The sequence below is a fragment of the Emys orbicularis genome, chromosome 1, assembly GCF_028017835.1.
Source record: "Emys orbicularis isolate rEmyOrb1 chromosome 1, rEmyOrb1.hap1, whole genome shotgun sequence".
Taxonomy (NCBI): Eukaryota; Metazoa; Chordata; order Testudines; family Emydidae; genus Emys; species Emys orbicularis.
This window is the reverse complement of record NC_088683.1, coordinates 157666237-157686574: the sequence shown is the minus strand read 5'-3', so window position 1 is coordinate 157686574 and position 20338 is coordinate 157666237. Positions and strand designations below refer to the sequence as shown.

The 20338-nt window shown below is 41.2% G+C and overlaps 1 protein-coding gene across 1 annotated transcript in view; it reads left to right on the top strand.

The window, feature by feature from the left end:
• The window catches only part of GTF2E1 (general transcription factor IIE subunit 1), a 99121-nt gene that overhangs the window by 6779 nt on the left and 72004 nt on the right, over window positions 1–20338 (top strand). Inside the window, exon 2 of the mRNA XM_065410297.1 lies at window positions 11726–12203. Within this exon, the coding sequence (XP_065266369.1) occupies window positions 11756–12203 (448 nt within the window). The 5' untranslated portion in view covers window positions 11726–11755. The remainder of the gene's footprint in view (window positions 1–11725; window positions 12204–20338) is intronic.

Genomic DNA, 20338 nt, shown 5'->3' with positions numbered 1-20338 from the left:
TTATTAAATCAACAGATTCATACATAAACATCCCCAATAATTAGGTTTGCATACAGTATTCATACATTATTACAGAACAGTTCTATGTCCATCATGCTTGTCATGAAATGTCTTCAAATTTATTTGCATGTATAATGAATTCAAGCTTAGCTTACTGCTTCCACTCCCAGTTCTCAAGTGTACACATGTAGAGTCTTGCTCACTTGAATTTTAGCCTGTGATGGATATTGGGGCTTTGGAGGTACTGGGGATGCATGTGCTGTCACCTGTGAGTTGGATCCATGTCCTTCGAGTAACAGTCAGCAAGAAGTTGTTGGGGACCATTAGTAGAACTGATAGTTATTTGTGGCAGGAGAGCAAGGTGCCAGCTTCTCTTAAAGAAGAAATTCATTAGACCCTCAGTGAGTTCTCTTGATACTGATATGCTCTCTAACCATTGCTCTAGCTCAAATCACATATATTTGAGGCAAGATTGAGAAGGCTGTGGCAAAATAACTCCAGCTGCATGTAGATTCTTCATGTTCCTGCCTACAATCAGTTTGGTTTTAGGGCTTAGTATAATATGAAAATTGCATTGGTGGTGGTGGAAGATCAAGTGTCCATGATTATTTTTAGGTCTGTCATGTGCCTTCTGTATTGTCAACTAACTTGCAGACTGTAGTGGGGGTTGAATAGGTCTCCCTTAGGTGATATTATTTCTTACTATCTGGGTCTCCTCTGAAAGAGATACAGGACAATTGCCTGTCTACTAGAAGGTGCTGTTCTGCGGAATTTTATTTAGTCCTTTTGTTAACCATTTTATTGGGATGGGGGTTAGTGAGGAAGAGTGTGGGTTGCAATGTATTCAGTATGCTTATGTCTGAGCTTTATATTTCTGACTGCTGTTGCATTGAAACAGTTAGTCTAAGACTGTCTACACTACAAGCACTACAGCGGCACTTACTACAGCAATTGAAGGAGTCCCCCCACAAGGCGGTAGCTGGCAGACAGAATAATATTTCCATTGATCTAGCGGTGTCTATACTTGGATGTAGGTTGGCTTAATTACGTCTCTCAGGGATGTGAATTTGGGGCATAGAGGAGGGTTAACTGGGTGAGGTTCAGCCTACACAAAAGTGTATTTGCTAGATGAGGGGTAATAGTTAAAGGAAATAGTGGAAAATCTGCTGGCCCTTCTTGCTAAATTAAGTCCATCATTTTCAGTGTGTATAATCTAGGGAATCTTGTTGGATCCCTAGTTGCTACTGCATATTGAAGTACCAGTGATTGCCACATGCATTTATAATCTGTACTTGCAAGAAAGCTGTGCTCTTTCCTTTAGAAAGGCTGTGTTTATTTGGACCTTTGTCAGCTCTAAGTTTAAGCTACTGTATTTAAAATTTAAGCACTACATGAGGCTGTACCTTAAAAGCATTTTGAAACTGTACCTAGCACAGAATTCTGCAGAATTGAATAGGGTCTGGAGAGAAAATGTCTTTCACCTATGCTCTGTGATAATCATGGGGCAGTGTTTCTCAAACTGGGGGTCCTGACCCAGAAAGGGGTAACAAGGCTATTGTAGGTCGCGGTATTGCCATGCTTTCTTCTGCGCTCCCTTCAGAGCTGGGCAGCTGGAGAGTGGTGGCTGCTGGCTGGACGCCTAGCTCTGAACGCAGTACCACTGCCAGCAGCAGTGCAAAAGTAAGGGTGGCATGGGGGCGGGGGTTGTCATTTAAGGGTGTGACGACCCCTCCCAAAAAATATTTTCAAAGGTGGGCCCAGCAAAAAATGTTTGAGACCCCCCTGTCATAGGGTATGTCTACACAGCAAGCAAACACCCGTGGCTGGCCTGGGTTAGCTGACACTGGCTGGGGCTACAGGGCTATAACACTGCTGTATAGCCATTCGGGCTCGGGCTGGAGCCTGGGCTCTGGAACCCTCCCCCCTTGTGGGCTGCCATAGCTGGGTGAGGGGGGCAGGTTCCGAAGCCCAGGTTCCAGCTTGAGCCCAAACGTCTACAACGCAGGTTTACAGCCTTGTAGCCCAAGCCCAGGCCTGCCATGGGTGTTTAATTGCTGTGTAGACATCAATAGAGTTGAAGGCCAGAAGAGACCGCTAGACCAGCTTGTTGATCCTCCTGTATATTACAGGGCACCAGCACACTAAACCCAACAATGGAAAAGACACCCAAGTAAATGAGGCCCACAGGAGACTAGACTATTATGTGGTACAGGCAGAGAATAGGAGGGACCGGGGTGCACCTTGAGGCTCTCCAAGGACAGGGAAATGATTAAATCAGCTATACCCAGATAAACCTGACAAGTGACTCACACTCTCACTGCAGATATGTTGATTCAAATGGGAGGGGAGCTGGTGGCAGGATACTTTAGGTGAGGGGTTCTTGTCCCCGGAACTCCGTTCCCTCCTTGTTCCACAACAACCTAAATTTAGTGACTTTTGGACATGTCACAAGAGACTTCCCCTCCCCACTAGGCCTTTGCTGACAGGGGATGATTATGAGAGCAGACATTTGAGGTCAGAATTTTGGGGGAGGGGGGATTGTTTCTTTTGAAACTATGGGTTTCGTCCTTGTTTGGGTGCTCAGCTCTGACATGCTTTATTTAAAATATGTCTTCATAGAAATGTTATAGGGTGCCTAGAGCCTGAAATAAGCACCATTAATGAATTTGAATAAATAAAGGCCTACAGCCAGCATCTTCCTTCACGTGCACCCTTGATTTACAGTAACTTAAGGGAGAGCCTGTGCAGGGTGGATTGACTGAAATCAAAGCAATTTAAATCACCAATTTTAATTATGATTTAAGTCAGCAAGCAGGAAACATTGATTTAAATAATCAGTTTTAATTGTTTTGCATTTATACTTTTTAGTTATTTTCCTAATGATTCTCATTAGTTGGTAAACCATTAAATGTTTTTTTGCAACTAAATATAGACTTTACACTAAATTTTGGTGCTTCTTTTTACTAACCAGGAGGATGTATTATAGGGATGTAAAAGGTTATCTAGTTAACCGGTAAGCAATAGTCTTACCGGTTAACCCCGCCGGTCCCAGTGGCCCCGCCAGAGCGGGCCCCAGCCACGCCAGCAGATCGGCTCCAGTCCCAGCCGCACCAACCAGCGAGATCGGCCCCAGCTGCTTAATCGGTTAACTGTTTAAACAACATTTAAACGGTTAAATGTTGTTTACATCCCTAATGCATTATATCTGAGCACGTTTATTTAAACAGTTATACAGTTTAACTTACATTTATTCAGATTCTTAAATTTTACATTCATGTTTTGATGCATTTCTTGTTTACTAGATTGGTTTTTTGTGTGTGTGTGAGATTATTTTGTGTCAAGCTCTATTTGGACGGAAATTCAAATTCAGTCAAATGCACAAAAATATTATTTTATTTCTTTATTTAATAAAACTACCTTAAAAAGCTGGGCACATAATAAATTTTTTTATCAAACATGTTTGCATTTAAAACTGACTTCTTAAACAAAGGAAGTATTATCTGTAGTTAGTGAGTTGAACTGATTGTTTCTGGTCACTGTTTCCTTCAAGATTTTAGAACTAGTGGATCTCATCCTCTCACACTTCGTTTTTATTCTTAGATTGGAAAAGGAAAATAAGCTTTCCCACCTTTTCAACTCCTAATCGGTTTCTTAACTCTGAATGAAGTAGTCATTGAACTGAACTGGTTGAATAAACTGAAATGAAAAAAATATTCTCTCTGCACCTGCAGAAGAGGCTATTGCTATCAAAAACTGGGCTAGTGCTTCAACAAACTCTGGTTCCAGGTGCTTAGCCAGTGACTTCCCACCAGTTCAGTGGTTTGGTTTTCTTTAAAATTTGGCAGCAAAAGTACTGCTTAATATTATTTTTTATGTTTAATTTAAATTATTTTAATAGATTATAATGTTAGGCGTTAATGTAGCTTGTCAATTTCAAATTTAATTTTAAATTGATTTATTTTTAAAAAATAAACCTGTATTCAATTTAAATTTAAAATCTGATTTTTTTTCAATGTTGTTTTAATCTATTTTTATCCATGCTGAACTTGGCTGGCTCATCCAAAAGTAGAGTTTAGTCCCATGCAACTGTAAAATTGTCTTGAAAAATCATTCTTGTTTCACATATGCAACTTTTTCCTACTTCTCTCACTCTAAAACAACCACGGCACAGCCCAGTTTTAGGGGTTGTTTAGCATTTTATTGTTACAAAATATTTTGCTTTCAGTCTACTTATTTAAGGAAATTTCTGCCTGAAACCTTTTAAAATATGTCACTAACCTCTGCAAAAACTGAGATATTAATGGGAGTGACAGTGTCACTTTCACTAGAATATCATAGGTGGTCTGATGTCTCTTGCTTCCACTCTCACCCCTTAGTAAGGAAAGTGGGAAATTGTCTGATACCTGTTTTTTATCCTCATGTTCAGAGAAGTGTACTCTAAGCATTGAAAGCCATGAATTACCCCTACCCTAAAGGAGCAAGAACTGTAGTTGATTATTCCAGCAGAAATCTACATTTACTATAATCTGTATCTGAGAAATGAAGTGCTTAAAATGCAGTAAATATTTCAGTTAAGGTTTCAGCAATCGCCTGAATTCTGCCTCCTGTGCTCCATTAAAAGACCTAAACCACCTTTTTGGGCTATCTCTGTTGGGTCAAAACTCACATGTCACCCCCTGCCTAGGCCCCTCACTATTAAGGGATCCTCTTGTAATCTGGGAATACTGTGAATAGGAGGCTAAATAGGGATTAAAGTGAGTATGGTCTATTTGGGCATACAAACAGGGCTGTTTGAAAAGTGGAGTTGATCTTTATGGGTTAATGCCAGCTTTGTCTTTACACATTTGTCATTGACAACTATTTCCCATGCCACGTTCAGTCAAGTGCAAATTACTGTTAGACAGGTTACCAAGGGGAGTTTCCAAGAGCCCAATTATATTCCTCCTTCACCTCTTTCCCATTTTGATGAGTGAATGACTGGAAAAACTCATCACTAGGTGACTTGGAACACATGTTGTCATCTCCTTGGAAAGGGCAGAGACCTCATGGATAGGAAATGCCAGGTCACCGCTTTTGCCTTAGTGGCCTGACTTTGTATTGAAAGGTTGCCCGGCCTCCCTGCTTTTTGGTACCCATAGGAAGGGCTGAACTTTGTAGCTCTGTAGTTGGTATAAACCAAGCTATTTCACTGGCTCCTTCAAGTGTTCACTCTCTTCAAAGACAATATTTCTCCCCCAAAGCAATAAATATCTTGCAAGGCATCTTCCCTTGCCTTAGTGACAATGTCATGCTGACATCTCTGCATCAGGTGGCTGCAATTCTTGGGAAGTGTGAGTGTGCGTGAGGGGAACTCATCGTATTGTCACGTGCTGAGCAGGTTTATTAAGATGGAAGAACTGTGTGGGAGAGGATGGCATAGAAGGGAAATTGGCACTTGAGTAGGTGGGGGTGTCCACTGAAGTATAAAGAGTCAAGAGTTTGGATCAAGCACAAACTGATTTTCTATAGAGAACAGATAAAATGGGAATGAACACAGAGAAGGAAGACATAAAAAGTGAGTTCTAGATATGCATTGATGAGAATGTTACTTTTTTCTCCCCTTTTGACTCTATGCCGGTGAAGTGAGCCCTGAAGTCTCTGTTTATCCCCAAAATAGGCATGGTATAGGCAGTGCCGAGGAAGATTCCCTCATGCCACTTCTTACCACAGTATTTTACCACTGGAGAAACCACCACTGAGGTGAGGGGGAAGTTCAGTCTTTGTATTCTGGTCCCCCTCAGCCATCCAGTCTCCCTGTGAAAATAGCTTAGTTACCTGACACACCATAAGGTAACTAAATTGTAAACCATGTACAGTATTTCAGGTCAAACACCCCAGACTCTGTCTACATCATTGCTAATGCTGGTTCAGTTTCACTGGGGAATTTTTTCAAAGCTTTCCTGCAACTAACTCTAATTTAGCTGCACCGTGTTATTAATGGTGAGAGCCCAGTCTAGATGCGCTGCCAGCGTTTGTAAGTGTCTGGTAGCCATACTAAGATCAGCTCTAATCTACAGTGTTAAGAACACTGATGGCCCATTTACACTAAGACTCCCATCAATGCTAACTAGTGGAGATAAATAATGTTAGTAAGGGGAAACTTCTAAAAATTTACTCAATGTAGTACTTCTTTTTTTATGTGGGATGTGGAGAGTTAACCATTAAAATGCCCTGTCTGGTTGATTTTATGGCATCGGCTTACTTTTCACAGAGGAGTTGGAGATGGAGCACTGCCTTCCTTCTGCCATTTGCAGCATGCAACCTATTCACATTGGTGGGCATTTGGTATCCAAGCTGAGGGCAGGATACAGCTCTGAGTCAGGAAAAAAGTATGGGGCAAGGGAGTGCTAGGAGAGAATGGGGGAATGATTTTGTTTGTTTGTTTTTTACTCTGCAAGCACTGAGGAGAAGGAAGGAGACCAGGGACAGACCAATTTTAACTTCTTTATTATTGAGCTGTACCATATAAAGCCTAATTACTCAGCCACCAAGATCATCAGGTCAGGTAACCTGAGAGGAGCATAATCTTCAGCTGCAGCAAAGAGATGAGGGAGGGAAGGGATACAGTGGGGTTTGGAGGAGGATTGAAAAGAGGCAAAGCTTGAGTTGGTAAGGATAGGGGGTCTGTGCATGTGTCAGGTACCAAGTTCTCACTGTTTGCAGGCTTCTCTTGGGCTGCAGAGCATGTTATCATTTTATGAATAATTGCTAGCAAAATCCTGAACAATCTCAGCTGACAGATGATTCAGCAGCTGCTGAGTCACATGCAGGGCTTGATGATAGCACAGTGATGGCTCATTAGTGTGCTCAGATGAAGAACATGGAAGGCTTTCTTGCTGCCAGGGTGATGGTGCTCCCTGTCAGCTTTGAAGAATGTGAGTTCTGGATCCTGTGCTTTGGGAGAGTAGGGGTTTGTGATAGTGATGACAAGACAGGATATTAGTGCAGTCTTTCTCCCTCTGTATTTCCTCCCCCTCCCTTGTGGTCTGTCTGCTCTGGAAGTGGAAGGTGACAGAGAGGACTCATGGAAGTGAACACCAAGACAGGTAAAACTGTCTACTGATGATGAACTATCCCAATTTAAATTCCCTGGGATTAGGAAAATATGTCTCATAAACATGCCAGGTCCACCCTGGGAAGGGACCCATAACGACTCTAGCACCGGGGCTCGGCAGGAGAAGGGACACAGAGAGCTCCAGCCCCAGGGCCATGGCGGGGGGTGCAGAGACCTTTATCCTAATTAAGTTTATGAACAGCCATCAGCTGGAAAGTAGCTCTCCTTAACTGGAAAGAAGAGCTCTTTATGAGCAAGGCCGGATTAACCTTTTGTGGGCTTGGCACCAAACATATTTGTGGGCCCCTTTGGGGAATGAACATGGTCCCTGGATCCCACCTCCAGTCCTGCCTGCTGTAGTGGGGGCTTGAGACGTCCTCCAATCCTGGGGTTGCGTGGGGGCTGACAGGTCCTCCGGCCCTGGGGCTGTAGCAGGGAGGCAGAGAGAAAGTGCAACTTTCAAATGTAGAATTTTAAATTTTTTTTTTTTTTTTTTTACATAACTGCACTCAAACATAAAACAGTGTAAAACGTCTTATTTACCTTGCAATGCTGGCTACAAAAGTACCATGTGAACGCCTGTTCTCGCTTTCAGGTGACGTAAATAAGAAGCAGGCAGCATTATCTCCCGTAAATGTAAACAACCTTGTTTGTCTTAGCGATTGGCTGGAACAAGAAGTAGGACTGAATGGACTTGTAGGCTCTAAAGTTTTACATTGTTTTGTTTTTGTGTGCAGTTATGTAACTAAACAAAATCTACATTTGTAAGTTACACTTTCAGGATAAAGAGACTGCACTACAGTCCATTGAAAAATACTATTTCTTTTGTTTTTTACAGTGCCAATATTTGTAATAAAAAATAACAAAGTGAGCACTGTACACTTTGTATTCTGTCTTGTAATTGAAATCAATATCTTTGAAAATGTAGAAAAACATCAAAATTATTTATAATAAACAATAGAATACCAATTTAAATTTAATAGTGCAATTAAAACTGCAATTAATCATGAATAATTTTTAAATCAAGTTAATTTGTTTTGAGTTAATCACTTGAGTTCACTGCGATTAATTGACAACCCTAGCAATAGTCAATTTAGACCATTTTGTATGTATAATTGGGATTATGTTTTCCAATGTGCATTACTTTGCATTTATCAACATTGAATTTCATCTACCATTTTGTTGCTCAGTCACCCAGTTTTGTGAGATTCCTTTGTAACTCTTCGCAGTCTTTTTTGGCCTTACCTATCTTGAGTAATTTTATATCATCTGCAAACTTTGCTGCCTCACTGTTTACTCCTTTTTCTGTTGAACAGCATTGGTCCCAGTACAGATACCTGGGGGACTCTCCCCCCCCCCCGTATTTATTCTCTCTATACTGAAAACTGAGCATTTATTCCTACTCTTTGTTTCCTGTCTTTTTAATCAGTTAGTGATCCATGACAGGACCTTTTCTCTTATCCCAAGATTGCTTACTTTGTTTAGGAGACTTTGGCAAGGGAACTTGTCAAAGGCTTTTTGAAAGTCCCAGTACACTATATCCACTGGATCACCCTTGTCCACATGTTTGTTGACCTCTTTGAGAGAATTCTAATAGATTGGTGAGGCATGATTTCCCTTTACAGAAGTTGTGTTGAATTTTCCCCAACAAATTGTGTTCAACTACGTGTCTGATAATTCTGCTCTTCACTATAGTTTCAACCAGTTTGCCTTTTAGTTTGTGTCTTTTTTGCTAGTTGCTCTTCAAATTCTTTTTTGGGCTGCCAAATCATACGTTTACACTTGACTTGCCAGAGTTTATGCAACTTTCTATTTTCCTCCATAGGATTTGACTTCCAATTCTTAAAGGATGCCTTTTTGCCTCTAACGGCCTCTTTTACTCTGTTTAGTCTTTTTTAATTTTTTTTTGTCCTCTTGCTGTTTTTTTTTTAATTTGGAGTATACATTTAATCTGAGCCTCTATTATGGTGTTTTTTAAAAAGTTTTCATGCAGCTTGCAGGCTTGTGACTGTTCCTTTCAATTTCCATTTAAGTAGCTTCCTCATTTTTGTGTGGTTCCCCTTGAAGTTAAATGCTACTGTGGTGGGTTTCTTTGGTATCCCCCTAGGATGTTAAATTTAATTACATTATGGTTGCTATTACCAAGCTATACAGCTATATTCACCTCTTGGACCAGATCCTGTGCTCCACTTAGAACTAAATTGAGAATTGCCTCTTCCTTTGTGGGTTCCAGGACTAGCTGCTCCAAGAAGCAGTTGTTAATGGTGTCTAGAAATTTTATCTTTGCATCATGTCCTGAGGTGACATATACCAGTCAATATGGGGATAGTTGAAATCCCCCATTATTATTGAGTTTTCTATTTTTGTAGCCTCTTTCATATCCCTGAGTATTTCATAGTCACCATCACCGTCTTGGTCACGTGGTCAGTAGTATGTTCCTACTGCTATACTCTTATTGTTCAAACATGGAATGTCTATCGATAGAGATTCTGTGGTACAGTTTGATTCATTTAAGATTTTTACTATATTTGACTCTATGCTTTCTTTCTCATATAATGCCACTCCCCCACCAGCACAACCTACTCTCATCCCTATATATTTTGAATTCTGGTATTAGTGTCCCATTGATTACCATCCTTCCACCAAGTTTCTGTGATGCCTATTATAGCAATATCTTCATTTAATACCAGGCACTCGAGTTCACCCATCTTAGTATTTAGATTTCTAGCATTTGTATACAAGCACTTATAGAATTTGTCAATCTTTAGTTGTCTGCTTTCATGTGATGTAACTGAATGGGACTCCTTTTCATTTGACTGTTTCTCTTCAGTTCCCATTTGTACTTTATCAACTTCTATCCTCTCTTTGTTAGTAGGATATAGAGGATCCCCGTTAAGAGTTCCTCCCCTAAGGGATGTCTCTGTCCAAACTGTGTGCTCTTCTGTACCTGTCAGCTTCCCCCCCGCCCTTAATTTAAACACTCCTCTGACCCTCTTTAATTTTATATGCCAGCAATTTGGTTCCATTTTGGTTTAGGTGGAACCTATCTTTCCTGGATAGGCTCAAAAGATTCTCCAGTTCCTAATAAATCTAAAACTCTCCTCCATACACCATTGTTTCATCCACACATTGAAGCCCTGCCGTTCTGCCTGTCTAACTGGCCTTGATGGTGGAACTGAACACATTACCATGGAGCTTCTGGACTTGAATCTCTTATGTAGCAGCCTAAATTTGGCCTCTAGGACCTCTCTCCGACCTTTCCCTATGTCATTGGTACCTACATGAACCACATCACTGGCTCCTCCCCAGCACTGCACATACATCTGTCTAGATGTCTTGGGAGATCTGCAACCTTCCTACCCAGCAAGCAATTCACCATGCGGTTGTCTTGGTCATCACAAACCCAACTATCTATATTTCTAATGATCAAATCCCCCGTTACTATTACTGGTCTCTGCCTAACAAATGAGGTCCCTTTCCCCAGTGTGTGAAGATACCATGGCATCATCTGGAAGAAGGGTCCCAACTATGAGATCGTTTCCCTCTGCTCCATTTTAATGTTCTCCTTCCCTGAGACTTTCATCCTCCTCAACAGCACAGAGGCAGTGGAACCACTACTGTGTCCCGGAAAGTCTTGTCTTTGTACCTCTCTGTCTCCCTTAACTCCTCCAGGTCAGCCACTCTGGCCTCAAGAGCCTGTGACACAAACTGCTTGCATTGACTACATACATACGCCACCTGCCCATAAGGCAGGTAATCGTACATGCTGCATTCAGTGCAATAAACTGGGTAGGCCCCTCTCTGCTGCTGGGCTTCTGCCTGCATTAGTTTTAGTCCTGCAGCTATTTTTTGGGTGGGAGGAGGAGGGTAAGGGGGAAGGTGTTTATTGGCCTAAATTTAGAGCATGTTAGATGTATCTGGCTCTCACGCTCCCTCTCTAAACTCCCCTGCTAGCTCCTCTGGTCACTTAGAAGCTGGCTTTTTAACCCCCAGTTCTCCCTGAGTAGCCCCATCCCCTGGTTTACAGATCCTAAAGGATTTAGGGATCAAAGCCTTGTTAAGATGCTCTCAGCCTTGCCTGGCAGGCCTTAGGCTCAGCACATGGTGCCCCAGCCAGACCACACTATAAACTGCAGGTAGGCAGGCACACAGACACACAACAAACTCACCTCAAGCATTATGTTGTTTCTCCTCCTTCACCTGGAGAACTCCCTCATTAAACTCCCCAAATGTCAAACTGTGATTTATTTCTGTGTGATGATGTGTCTCACTGTAGACTTTTGGTGCCTGTTTCCTAGATGTAAGTCTCAGCTGATCATGTAGCTTTCTAAGAGCTCAAAGGCAAGAGATATTTAATGTTACAGCAGAGCAGGTGGAACTGAAATCTATTAGGTATTATGGTAGAAAAAAATCACCAACATTTTCCCATTTTGCAGTGAAAACAGTGCGCTGTCTAATCGTACTCTGCTGTTAGTTGCATTATTAATACCTGAAGAGAGTGTTGAGGGATGGGGAAGGGGAAATGAGAAACTATTATCTTTAGTGGTCCTTCCTTTTTAGGTTTTGGTAACCTGAATCAAAACTGTTTAAGTGAGGGAAAATAATGTATAGTCCATCTTCTTTTCCTTGCAGTATACATGAAGCTTCAGTGTCATACCTGATATGACAGACCCGGACGTCCTCACTGAAGTCCCAGCGGCTCTGAAGCGCCTTGCCAAGTATGTGGTGCGTGGTTTTTATGGCATTGAACATGCTTTGGCTCTGGACATCCTCATCCGGAATCCCTGCGTAAAGGAGGAGGACATGTTGGAGCTGCTGAAGTTTGATCGGAAGCAACTGCGGGCAGTTCTTAACACCCTCAAGGGGGACAAGTTCATCAAATGCAGGATGAGAGTGGAGACAGCTCCGGATGGCAAAACCACCCGGCACAACTACTACTTCATCAATTATCGCCTGCTGGTCAATGTGGTGAAGTACAAGCTGGACCACATGAGGAGGAGGATTGAGACGGACGAGAGAGATTCCACCAATCGTGCCTCCTTCAAATGTCCTATTTGTTTCAGCACCTTCACAGACTTGGAGGCCAATCAGCTGTTTGATCCCATGACAGGTATGGTGCAAGCATCAAATACTTTTGTTTTTCTTTCATCATTTAGGCTCCAGAATTTCAGGAAATGCAGTGCTTTTCAGTAGTGAAACATACTTTGGTGATTGTGATCTTTCTCCTGGGTTATCCTGGAGCTGGGAGCACTATGCTTCAAGAGTTGCTAATATTAGAATGAAATACAAAATTCAAACCCAAAGTCCTTATAGTTTGTAATCAAAGATTCCATTTTGCTTCTTGAAAGAGCAGGAGTGTTAGATCCTCAGTAGACTGATCAAATTTCAACATGGGTAATTACATGGTCTTCTTAGTTTTCCCTTTCAGTTTGAAGAGAACATGGTATTCTTTGCTTCCTGACCTCAACTGTTCTGTAGTGTTGCTGAGAGAGATTAAACAATTGCCACCTTTTGCCCCAGTGGTTGGCTGTGTTTTGGTGATGGATGCAGTATTACTTATATAGTTGTACAATCCAGGAGCAGTGTTTATAAAGTAAATACTTGTAAGGATGTTTGGGTAAAAGGCAGTATAGAAATGAAAGTTCAGTATCACCATCAAATTCAAAGGAGAATAAAGTAGGGTGTCCTTGTTGGTGGTATGCAGCCTTTTACCACCTGCTGCTCTTGCCTGTACATAAGAACGGCCATACTGGGTCAGACCAAACATCCATCTAGCCCGGTATCCTGTCTTCCAACAGTGGCCAATGCCAGGTGCTCCAGAGGGAATGAACAGAACAGGTAATCATCAAGTGATCTGTCGCCCATTCCCAGCTTCTAGCAAACAGAGGCTAGGGACATCATCCCTGCCAATCCTGGCTAATAGCCATTGATGGACCTATCCTCCATGAATTTATCTGGTTCTTTTTTGAACCCTGTTATAGTCTTGGCCTTCACAACATCCTCTGGCAAGGAGTTCCACAGGTTGACTGTGTTGTGTGAAAAAATACTTCCTTTTGTTTGTTTTAAACCTGCTGCCTATTAATTTCATTTGGTGACCCATAGATCTTGTGTTATGAGAAGGAGTAAATAACACTTCCTTATTTACTTTCTCCACACCAGTCATGATTTTATAGACCTCTATCATATCCCCCCTTAGTCGCCTCTTTTCCAAGCTGAAAAGTCCCAGTCTTATTAATCTCTCCTCATACGGCAGCCGTTCTATACCCCTAATCATTTTTGTTGCCCTTTTCTGAACCTTTTTCCGAGTCCAATATATATATTTTTTGAGATGTGGTGACCACATCTGTACACAGTATTCAAGATGTGGGCTTAACATGGATTTATATAGAGGCAATATGATATTTTCTGTCTTATTATCTATCCCTCTCTAAATGATTCCCAACATTCTGTTCGCTTTTTTGACTGCCGCTGCACATTGAGTGGATGTTTTCAGAGAACTATCCACAATGACTCCAAGATCTTTCTTGAGTGGTAACAGCTAATTTAGACCCCATCATTTTATATGTATAGTTGGGATTATGTTTTCCAATGTGCATTACTTTGCATTTATCGGCATTGTGGTTGGTTGTGTGTGGTTTACTGTTAGGATCTATTGGGGTAACAATGGAACCAGTCAGGAAAGTAAAAAGAAATATATTACTGCTTAAAGTCAAATAGTCGTTAAATAAATCTGCCAGATTTGTCCATGATTGAGGGTAAACAAGATTTTTCTTTGCGTGATTGCCCACATGGTATTCCACTGTTGATGCGCAACTTTTAAACAGGCTGGTTTTTTTGCTGGGGGCTGTATCTCGGGAACTCTTTGGTTCAAATGTCTCCAAATTTGGCCCGTTAACAGAATCCCATATGCAAATGTTGCACATCAAATTTCAAGACAATCTGAGTAACACTGTAGATTTTTAGAGCACTTAGAAGAGTTGAGCTTTAAACAGAAAGCTGGTCTTAACCTTAACTATTGTGGGGTTGTCACCCTGCTGTAATATAGCTGGAGATAGAGATGGAAATGGCAGATAGCTAAAGTAAAGCACTATCTCTTACAGAGGCCTCTGGGGGAAAATGTTAATCCTTTGTTCTGTGTCCTTTTAAAACCATGCAATCTGCAGAAATGTACTTTCTACAGGCAAAGTGTTGCAAGATTGTTAGAATCTAAATAACTCAGTACCATCTCTTCAAATGGATATTTTTAGTACTTAAGAGAAACAACAAAGCATTAAATATCCACAAGTACATTCTGTTGTTCATGTGGGTCAGCCACATGCTATATGTAAGAGAGTACAAGCTTCAGTGTTTTCTTAACCGGTAGAGGGAGACGCTCTGTTCTGTCTGGAGACAGTGGTTAGGGAAGATGAATTTGTTAACCATTACCAACATAGAAAGCATTTTATAGCTTTGTTTTCTGTAGCTCAGGTTAATCGAGTCTGGATGGGTGATGCACGCCTTTGATGTTTCTTCCCCCTTCTCATAGCCCAATCATATTTGTGAACCTGACATAGTGTAACATTCAGTTGTCAGATTCAAGGTTAATATGAAAGAAAAATTACGTGACTAGAAACTGCAAGGGAGAGTGGGTTCTGGTGAGGGAGAGACAGAAGCTAGAGCTCCCACATTGAATTTAACAGACTTGTGTTGGGCTCTGTTATTTATAGTACTCAATTGAAATATTGCATTTTACTGAAAAACTAAACTGTGTCAGAGTATTTACCAGAATAATATTTGAATTTGATTTTGAAGCTAGAAAGAAAACAAATCTAAGGTTCCCTGTGGTTGAAGAAAGATATATCTTTTTCTCTCCTTCTTCCCCCTTCTCTATCTCCCCCAACCTCCATCATAATCCTTTTATTGTACCACATTGCTTTCTATTTCTATTATTGTAAGAAAAATCTTAAGGTAAACATATTGCATTTATTATTGGGTTGGCTTCATGTTCTAGTACAGAATGGGACATGCACCCATAGACTGGGCAATGGCTTATTTTAAAAATTAGATTGAACAAGACACTAAAGAGAAGGTACTATAGGGGGGTAGCCGTGCATTGGAAAGGGGATGGAGTAGATGCCCTGATAGGTTTCTTCCATCACTATAATCTCCTGCTATATGGATTCACAAGTAGTTAACCCTTTCCTCCCTGACTCTTTGCTCTTGCATTCGTAATAATAATCTCAGTGCTCTTTTAGTGTTGTCAGTTTCCTGCATGGTAGCAGTGGCATATTGTTAATATAGTTAAATGAAATTTAAGCTGCGTAAGGAAGGGGAGATGTAAATGTTAAAATGGAAATCAGTGGAGTCTTTAAAAAAAAAAAAAAAAAAAAATTCAGTCCTGCACTGCATATTCTTGTGCTTAACAGCAATATTCCACTGTATAACACACTTAGTTTGCTTTTCTCTAGCATCTTTCAAACTCCAGCTGTCTCAAAGCACCTTGAGCTAAGGTAAGGCAGTAACTGTGGAACTGAGCTCTCATGTGGCTGGAATGTCTTATTGAGGAAAGAGATTTTGACCAAACTCCTGTTGTGCCTTGAGCATCTCATATCGTAAAATCCCATAATTTTTCTGGGTGCCCAGCTATTCACTTCATCCCTTCCAGAGTATTCTAAACACATCTGCCAAAAGCCTCTGTTGTCTCTCACTATTCAGTCTCCCCACTTTCTCACTCAGACCCTGCACTAACTTTCAGTCTTCTACATCAAGTAGAAATTACATGCTCTCACTTTCAAGGCTCCACATAACTTGGCTTATCCTACACTTTTCCTAATTTGTTTTCTCAAGCCCACCCACCCTTTTCCCTTTCTTGTGCTGCCCATTCTCGTCTCTTTTCATTTTTGATGGTCTCCCTTGTCCACTTCTCACTCCATGTCTCTTCATTCTGCTCTCTCCTATCCCACCTTCAAAAAAAATTACTAAGAACCATGTGTTCCATGAAGTGTTCAAGCTGTGTAACTACCCTTTTCTTTGTTCAGTATAGTATTGAATCATAACCTTAGACCACAAGATCTTTGGAGCAGGTATTGTGGCTATATTTTCTCTACTGTACAGGGCCATGTACATATGTATCAATGATTTAAAAAAACCCAACCAACTCTAAAACCTCCAGCAGGGCTCAAAAATCCATTTGTTTGCTCATCACTGGCATGTCAGAAATTTTTCCTGGAAAGGGCCCTAAGCCTTTCCCTTCTGAAGAACTTCAGTTTCTGTTTTTACATTTTTCACCGTCATGGCTGCAAAGATAGCTTTCCATTTGTGACCTTAATGTAAACTAATGCGGTGTTACCGTCTTGAATCTGCAACCACAGCTTGAGGGTCTTTGTCACTGCTCAGAACTATGTCAGGTAGCAGCAAAATGAAACTGACCAGACTCTGCTCACTTTCACTGCTGCTCAGAAATGAAATTGGTAATCATCTCAGTTTCACTCTGCTTCAGGTTGGCAAATCTCTGAGCTATACCCAAAGACAAATGGAGAAATTCAAACTGTAGATAAGGCACACACATTTAATAGTAATGGTAATGTTTAGAATGACTCATCGAGGGACGTGGTAGATTGTCCATTACTTGAAATCTTTAAATCAAGATTGCATGTCTGTCTGAAAGATATACTTCAGTTTAACCACAAGTTATTGGACATTCAGGAATTAGTGGGTGCAAGTTTATGGTTAGCACTAAGCAGAATGTCAAATGAGATGATCATAATTGTCCTTCTTGGCTTTACAATTATGATTCACTGGAGCTGTTGCTCCTAGAGTCCTGGTGGCCATCCTCTCATATTTTGAAGTGACGTCTATGACATTACCTAGGCCCAGGGTACAATCTGGACTGATGAACAGCTGTGTCCACTCAGTTCTCCAACCGGGGGTGCCTTTTATACTGCTTCGCTGTGAAAGCAACCACTCTTGGTCTGCTCATACAAAGCCTCCCGCATGTAATTTACTCCCAGTTATTGTATATGAGTGCTATAGCCAGCTACTCTTGAATTACACTGCAGAGCAACACCAGCAAGCTCCCAGTCCCAGACTTTCCCCAGAAACGTATGTCTTGTACTGCCAAGCTCTCTCTTGAACAATAAATCCTGTTATCTCAAATACTTTCCCAAACACTTCAGTAAAAACACACTGGTTTTAGCTAAAACAAATATATTATCTACAAAAGATAGATTTTAAATTAATATAAGTAATGAGGCATAAAAGTCAGAATTGATTACAAGAAAATAAAGGTAAAACACAACTAATGCCTAACTTAACAAGCTAAGTGAATTCAAAGCAAAGTCTCTCTCACCACATGTTTCTGCAGTCTTACTGGCTGACTTTCTTTCAGTCAGGATCCCTCCCCTGGTCCAAAGCTGTTTCCTTTCTTCTTTAGGTGTTGTGGATGCTGAGGGTAGAGAAAAAGGGAGGAATAATTTGGGGCGTCCGCTCTCCCTTCTTACAGTTCTTTTTCTTCTTCGAGAATCATCTCCAGCTAAGGTTCAGGAGACAGAAAGTCTGTGTGGACATGAACCCTAAGTTGTTTCTGTGTCAAGATGTAGATTTTTTTTTGCCCACGCCCTCTTTTCTGTCAAAGAATGGCCATTTAACCAGGTGATGGTTCATTTGATTTTGTTGACACCTGGCTGAGGTGTTGGCTAGCATTTTGTCTCTGGGGAACTGGTTTTTGACTGCTCCCCAGATTTGAAACATGTCTTTCAGTAATAGCATGCAGTAGAATCTTACAACTTTGTAACAGCTTTGCCAAACACATTTTACCAGGACAATAATGGTCAGCAAATGATGAGTTTTTAAATACCACCTCACATAAGGACAGCCATATTGGGTCAGACCAAAGGTCCATCTAGCCCAGTATCCTGTCTTCCGACAGTCAGGTGCTTCAGAGGGAATGAACAGAACAGGTAATCATCGAGTGATCCATCCCCTGTTGCTCACTCACAAAGCATACTTTATACGAAATATATCATAGTCCTGTAAAAGGCGTGAATATAGGGGTACAGACTGTCACAACATCTGCTGATATGTCTAATCTTCGTGGCGATTAAGCGTCTGCTAAATTTTTCATGCCATGACCTACAGTGCTCATGCCATGTCTGTCTGGGTGAGTTTTGTTAGTACAAGCACAGAAAATATTTGCCACATACACCCCTCTCTTGGCTTTACAAATCCAAACACACACAAATGGAAAGACATCCCTAACCCTTTTGTGAATATTGCTAAGCCTTTGCCACTTCAGTGGAAAAGGTTGTTACTGCAGCTTTCTTGCCTTGTATTATTCTGCTGACTTGCTGTTCTTTTTGAAGGTGCATGCTTGGTAATACCGTCTCCCAAGTGTGTCATCCTTTTAGACATGGACATCTGTTTAGATGTCAGATCAAGAACACATGTGGAATCCTGTTACTTGTGTTGCAGTAGATTGTATTGTTCGATTCATATTCAAACTTATAGCATGCAAGCCTAGCCAGTGTCTGCACTGATGCTAAAAACTTACTCTGCTGTGAAGGGGCTTAGATTTGAGGGACAGGACTAAAGAGCTAGATTTTAGCCAGTAGTGGGGTCTTTTGTTGCAGTGGTAAATATTTGAGCCAGCATTGGCAGCAGGAGGAAGTATGGGAGGCTCCTGAAATACAACACACCTAGAAAGGATGGCAGAATCAGGATTATAGCGTCTTGAAACTTAAAGTAGACCTATAAGGGAGTAAAGCATTGGTTAGGTGAGCTTACCCTATATAACATGGTAAAGGTCTAATCTTTATATAGTGGATGACTGATTAGCAATGTATGAGTTATATAAAAGTAGGTTTTGTAGGCCTGTATAATTGTGTGGTTGTTATAACCTTTTAGAGATGGGGAAAGTGCAAACAAAGGTTCCGGGGAAAGAATACTAACATTTGGTCATTCTGTTACTGAGTTTTTGTAGTGTCTAAGGTAAACAGGGAAAGTCCCTGTCAAATAATAGGATTGATAAATTTTCTTTATGCTAAAAAGGGGAACAACGTGTTATGTAAGTTATTGTGTAATTTGTAACATCATGTATGGCAATAACTATGTCCCAATAGTAAAGGAAAGATTTGGAGTAGTGAGTGAGAAGGAGTGTTGATAAAAGATTGTGTAATATTGTGTGTAAAAGATCATGTCGGAAACTAGATTCTCTGCCTGGGGTGTAACACTCTGTACCTGTGTAAATACAACCTGGTCCTTGGATTTAAGAACTCACTGTAAGCAGTGGTTTTTCTGCTTTCTATGAGTTTGGTGAGGTAACCTGTGGGCCTGGTGGAATTGGTCCTGAAATATCCTTACAAGACCCATTGAATTCCATTTTCTCTATGTCTTCGTTGTCTCCATTCCTGAATGTCCTGGCAAGAAAAGGGCACAGATGACTATAATGGTGATAAGGTTCAGTGTGCGTGCATGTCTCCAGCTCTGAGATGGAATTTGAATTGTTCAGGCATGTAGGTGTATAAATGTGAATTTGGGGATCTCGCTGCTAGATCTTTTTGTGGTATTTGATCACCAAATTCTGCTGGGCAGTCTCCAAGAGATTGCAGGGCGAATGGAAATGACTCTGGTTCTTCTCAGACCAAACCAAAAGAGGGTTATAATAGGCAACAGATACTGTATCTTCAAAACCCTCTATGTGGCATTCCACAAGGCTTAATTTTCTCCCTATTTTTTCAATACATAGTATGGGGGGATAATGTTGAGGCAACGGATGACACCTACCTCTAAATCACCTTTATACCCAATATAACCAGCACCATCTTCTCAGCTAGGCATTGAGAAAGCTGAATCAGCACCTGTATGAAAGGCAAGTGTCTGAAACTGAACGCAGACAAGTGGAGCAAGGGAAGCATTTGTATTTTCCTCTTCTATAACAGTTCCCTCTGTTGAGGGCACGTGCTGTCAGGTTACGTCCATTCAGTGTTGGTGGCCTTTTAGACAGTGCTGTTAGAGCCCACATAGCTACAACTATGAAAAATACCCTTTTCCGTCTCCGGCTCTCCAGAAGGCACTACCTCTCCCCTCCAACGCTATTATACTTCATCTTGGCCACTCTGATCCATGCCAGGTCCCACGGTGTCTGCATTTAAAAAAAAATCACCACCGTTTATGGGCCAGTTGGGGGAGTTTGTGGGCCCCAAACTGAGGCTAAGAAATGAATGGCTGATGCAGACTGAAGTCAACTGGAATCACTATCGATAGTGTCTC